At 39.5% G+C, this 5,347-nt stretch overlaps 1 protein-coding gene across 1 annotated transcript in view; it reads right to left on the bottom strand.

The window, feature by feature from the left end:
* slc2a8 (solute carrier family 2 member 8) overlaps positions 1-5,347 on the bottom strand; it is a gene marked incomplete in the record, with an annotated part of 16,539 nt that overhangs the window by 2,649 nt on the left and 8,543 nt on the right. Inside the window, 4 exon segments of the mRNA XM_014014642.1 lie at positions 1,089-1,197; positions 1,990-2,139; positions 2,223-2,434; positions 4,679-4,778. Coding sequence (XP_013870096.1) covers positions 1,089-1,197; positions 1,990-2,139; positions 2,223-2,434; positions 4,679-4,778 — 571 coding nt within the window.

Below are 5,347 nucleotides of genomic sequence, written 5' to 3'. Positions count from 1 at the left end.
TTTTTGGTCTGTGGGAGGAAGCCGGAGTACCCGGAGAGAACCCACGCATGCACGGAGAGAACATGCAAACTCTACCCAGAAAGGTCCCCGGACCGGGATTTGAACCGGTGACCTTCTTGCTGAGAGGCATCAGCTCTACCAACTGAGCCACCGTGCCGCCCTCCAGGAAAAATAAATAAATAAATAAATAAATAAATATGCTCTTACTTTCCATGTTCATACTTCAGTTGGCTAACGTTTGTAAAAATCCTTTTTTGTATTTTTAAAGTAACATTCTAATTTTCTGAGATAGAGAATTTGGGGTTTTCATTAGTTGTCGGTTATAATCATCAAAATTAAAAGAAATAATCATATGAAATATATCAGTCTGTGTGTGATAAATGAATATAATATATGGAATTACTGAAATAAAATTTTTACAGGGCGGCACGGTGGCTCAGTTGGTAGAGCTGATGCCTCTCAGCAAGAAGGTCACCGGTTCAAATCCCGGTCCGGGGACCTTTCTGGGTAGAGTTTGCATGTTCTCTCCGTGCATGCGTGGGTTCTCTCCGGGTACTCCGGCTTCCTCCCACAGACCAAAAACATGACTGTTAGGTTAATTGATAACTCTAAATTGCCCCTAGCTGTGAGTGAGAGAGTGAATGCTTGTTTGTCTCATTTGTCTCTATGTGTGGCCCTGTGATGGACTTGCGACCTGTCCAGGGTGTACCCCGCCCCTCGCACTGTGACTGCTGGATATGGGCACCAGTGACCCACGCAACCCTGAAAAGGAAGAAGCGTGTACAGAAAATGGATGGATGGATGAAATAAAATTAACTTTTTTATGATATTCTAATTTTATGACCAGCAGCTGTATATTACCTTTAGGGCCAGATAAAATGTTAACGAGGGCCAGATTTGGCCCGCGGGCCTTGAGTTTGACACATGTGCTCTAAATTGTTGTGAAAACATTTTTTTAGTAAAATGAGTGCAAAAACTAAACAAACAAAAAGTGATGAGACAAAACCAAATCTCTTGGTTCAGAAGTCAAAGTTAGATTTTTATTTTCCTTGTTCCTTTGGAGCGATGCGTTTAAAGACACAGGATACCTGAGATGGTGAGGAGGATTTTCCTGCCGGCCTTGTCCATGATCAGAGCTGCGATGGCCGTAAAAACAACCTGAATCAGAGCCACGATGACTGAAGCCAGGGCGCTGTTCTGGAAAAACATGACGTGCCGTAAATCACTGATCAAACGGTTCAATGAATTCTGCTTTTATTTGTTTCTTGGTCTAATTTATTTAATTATTGTTTACACTGTGATGAGATCCTGATCAGAACCACAACAGAAGAAACTAAAAGTAGAAACACATCTCACCTCAGCCCATGTGGGTCGTTCTTTGGTTCTTCCTCTTCAAAATAAAGAGCTCATTTCAGCTTCCTTTAAGCTGTTTTAGGCACGAAGCCTTCACACTGCATTTTCACAGGAAATGCAGTTTCTGTAAAGTATTTTGAATTTAGATTTTTGGAGCAAAAATTCAACACTGTGGATTTTTAATTGGTTCAATTTTATGTTTTTACATTCAGGTTTTAAAAACAGAAACAAAAAAAAAACATTTTTGTGCTTTTATTTTGAAAGGAAAAACCAAAGAATGACTAATTATTAGTTCAATATCTGCTAAATTAAACAAATTTTAGCCATTTTTGTGTCGCCTGAAATGTCTAGGCCATGGCAGCCATCTTGAATTCGGCTGAGTTCCAAAGGTTTAAATAAAAATCTGTCCTCTGCTTCACAAGTTATTTTGCTAAGTAAAGTAAAGTTTTATTTATACAGCGCCTTTCACAGAAATAAATTCACAAGGTGCTGTACATTCAGGGAAGTGGGGAGGGGCCAGTTAAGAAACACCCATTCAAGAAGACATACAAGACAAACATGGGGGAACAGGTGAAACAGAGAGGAGATTGTTCACCTTTATTGTGGCGGTGTTTAGAGGAAACCCGTGTGTGGTACCTGAAAGTTTGCCTGTTTGAAGATGTTCTCAGCGTAGAACATGATGGCGTTGATCCCGGTCATCTGCTGAAAGGCCATCAGCATGACGCCGATCATCAGGGGCTTGTAGATGCTGGGGTCCTTCAGGTCAAACAGGTGGAAGCTGGAGCCCTGAGAGGGAAACGGTCCAGAGGTTTGAACACGCAGGGAGCGAAACATCTAAAAGAAAATGAACTCGGGCGGCTCCGGCTCACCTGCTCCTCGAAGGCCTCCTCGATGCGAGCGCACTCCCACTCCACGGGGGCGTCGGGCCCGCGCAGGAAGCGCAGCACCTCCTCGGCCTCCCGCCTCTTCCTCCTGGACAGCAGGTACCGAGGCGTTTCCGGCATGAAGCACATGGAGACCAGGAGCAGCGTCGGGGGGAGGGAGCAGCAGATCGCCAGCCAGCGCCAGTCCATGAAGAGACCTGCAGGACGTGCAGAGACACGAGGATTTACACGAGTCTCACCATCATCCAGAGGAAATAAACACACCTGTTTGTGCACCGAGGTTTGTTTCTGTTCAAATCTTAGTTTCAGCAGTTTTGAACGGTTTGAGTTACAGGTAAGGACTGTGTGTCGATCATTTCACAATAAAACCATTTATAAAACATTCCTCCGTTCAAACGCTTCCTTGTTTTCTTGGCTTTTTGTCAGATTGTTGTTGCGTCACAAGTTCTCTTGTTGTTTTCTTTTGTTTGCTTTTTTGTGGACTCGATTCTCCTGCTGCACCTTTGATTCAATCAGTCTGGAAGTTTATCAGGCTGGTCTTTTCCACCAATCATGGCAGCCGAGGAAAGACGTTTGACGTCTGATAACTCCAACTCCTGTCACGTCACACTGCAGCAAACTTAAAAAAAACACGACATCGTTTGCAAAAACCCACACACAGCTAAACAACAATGACTCGTGTTCAGATAATCTACATAAGAGAATCTGCATCCTTTGCAAAAATGTAGTGTGAATGTTAAATGCTCAAAGATTTTTGTTTAAAAAAATCTACAAAAAATTTACAATTTGTTGTATAATAATCAAAAAAAGCTGAAATTAGCAAAACAAGTAGCTGAAAAATCTGAATCTAACACAAAGAAGCAGAAAGAGAACATTCACTGAATTAAATAATTAGTAGTTAAAACGATCACAGAAATGTGAATTTAGCTGAAAAACGCAAAATTAGCCAAAAAAGTAGCTTAAACTGCAGAAAACAGCTGAAAAAATAAAAAGATCAAATTAGCAGAATAGCTGAAAAGAACAGAGAGATAGCTGAAAATAAGCTAAAATTAGTACAAAAAAGACGATAAACGAATTAGCTGAAAATAAGTCAAATGTAGCTTAAATTGCAGAAAACAGCTGAAAAAGCATAAAATAAATCAAAATATCAGAATAGCTGAAAAGAACAGAAAGCAGAAAAAGCTGAAAAAATTAAAATCAGTAAAAAAGGAAGCTGAGGGATGGTACAATTACCACAAAAACGTTTAAGTATAAAAAAAATCAAACGATCAGAATAGCCAAAAGAACAGAGGTAGCTGAAAACAAGCTAAAATTTGTTTAAATAAGCTGAAAAAATAATTTTTTTTGCTGAAAATAGGAAAAAATATTGCTAAAATGGCAGAAAACAGCTGAAAGAAGCATAAAATGATCAAATTAGCAGTATAGCTGAAAAGAACAGAGATAGATGAAAATAAGCTAAAATTAGTTTTTAAAAAAGAAGCTAAAACAAGCAAAAATTAGCTGAAAATACCAAACATGTAGCTTCAATTGCAGAAAACAGCTGAAAAAGCATTTAAAGATCACATTAGTAGCAGATAATTTTGAAAACCAATTTAAATTAGTAAAAGAAAGAAAAAGAAGCTGAAGCATGCTATAATAAGCACAAAAAGAGTGAAATGCAGGAAAGATTTAAACATTTTGAAAGGTTTTCAGGATGTTGAAGACAGCTCTATTCATTCTCAATGAGAACAATAACGGCCAAAAGAGCTAAATATCACAAAAAAGCTGGAACGACCTGAAAGTTTTATGTATAAAATTGTGGAAACAGAACAAAACGTGTGGAACCAAACACATGACAAAAAAAACATTTGGAGGAAAAACGGATCCTCTCAACAGTGTGAATGTTTTACGAGTCACAAAACGAAGCCTTGGTGAGGTCTGAAGAACAGATCTGAGCTAACTCCTAGCCTTTCTTCACACTTTGCACCTTATAACAGCTGAATTAGCTGACGGACGTGATAATAGGGAAACAAAAGGTGACAAACGTGCACAAACTGAGCACCAGACGAGTCAGAGCAACATGAGACCACCCGCCTCACAGGACACTCCAGCTTTTATTGGGAAAACGTGAACGGCATGCAGCAAACGAGATCAGCGAGACGAAGTTATTTTCACACAAAGCCGAACAGTAGAGGCTGCTGTTGAAGAGGAATCTGATCACATCTGAAGACAATCAGATCACCTGACAGCCGGCTGGCCGCCTCGTCTTTACAACACGAGATTAGGAGTCACAGAGCAGTGAAACAACCTCCGATAAAACACCTCAAATCACACAGTGCTGTCTCCCAGTGATAAAGGCGGCAGCGCTTTTATTGATCCGATGTTTAAGTTTCATCATGTAAAACTCTTAATGATTCACAGATCAGCTGCTCGCACCGTTTCATGACTCTGAGGCCTCCTACCTGCCAGGTAAACTCCCATGATGCCCAGAACCACCATGAGCTGAACGCAGGAGCCCAACATCCCTCGAACCTTCTCATGCGCCGTCTCAGAAATATATAACTGAGTGAGGAGAGGGGGAGAAAACAAAACAAACAAAAAACAACACAATTTAATAATAAAGCAGGGAGTGAAAATGAGTCAATATCAGAATTTAGTTTGTAAAACCACCTTTAGCAGCATTAGCTTGATCAGATCACTCATGTGGTTTTAAATCATCTCTTTAATCATTTTAAGTTTGCAGATGATTTTTTTTAAACACGGCTCTGTTAAAGTGCCTGTGACATTAAATTTTGGTAATAAATATGACTGTATTTTTGGAAAGACAACATTAATAATATATTGCAAAAAAAACCTTTCATGACTGAGACGAACGGTTGTTGAGATATTTGCGTGTGACGTAACAGGAAGTGATGTCAAAGGGGAGTGTCTGCAATAACAAAGACCGTAGAGAAGAATCAGGTGTTTCTTTAGATTATTTTGAGTCACTATCAGAGATGAAGAGTCAGAGTTCAAATAATATTGTTTCAATAAACAAAGACCTTTTCTTAAAGCGATCCATGATTAGTTGTAACATTAGACTTTATTTGATAAACTTATATTTTAACTGTAAAATAAAGACTGTAAAATAC

The sequence above is a fragment of the Austrofundulus limnaeus genome, unplaced genomic scaffold, assembly GCF_001266775.1.
Source record: "Austrofundulus limnaeus strain Quisiro unplaced genomic scaffold, Austrofundulus_limnaeus-1.0 Scaffold117, whole genome shotgun sequence".
NCBI classification, from domain to species: Eukaryota; Metazoa; Chordata; class Actinopteri; order Cyprinodontiformes; family Rivulidae; genus Austrofundulus; species Austrofundulus limnaeus.
The sequence above is the reverse complement of the archived record's forward strand: the minus strand, read 5'-3'. Positions and strand labels throughout refer to the sequence as shown.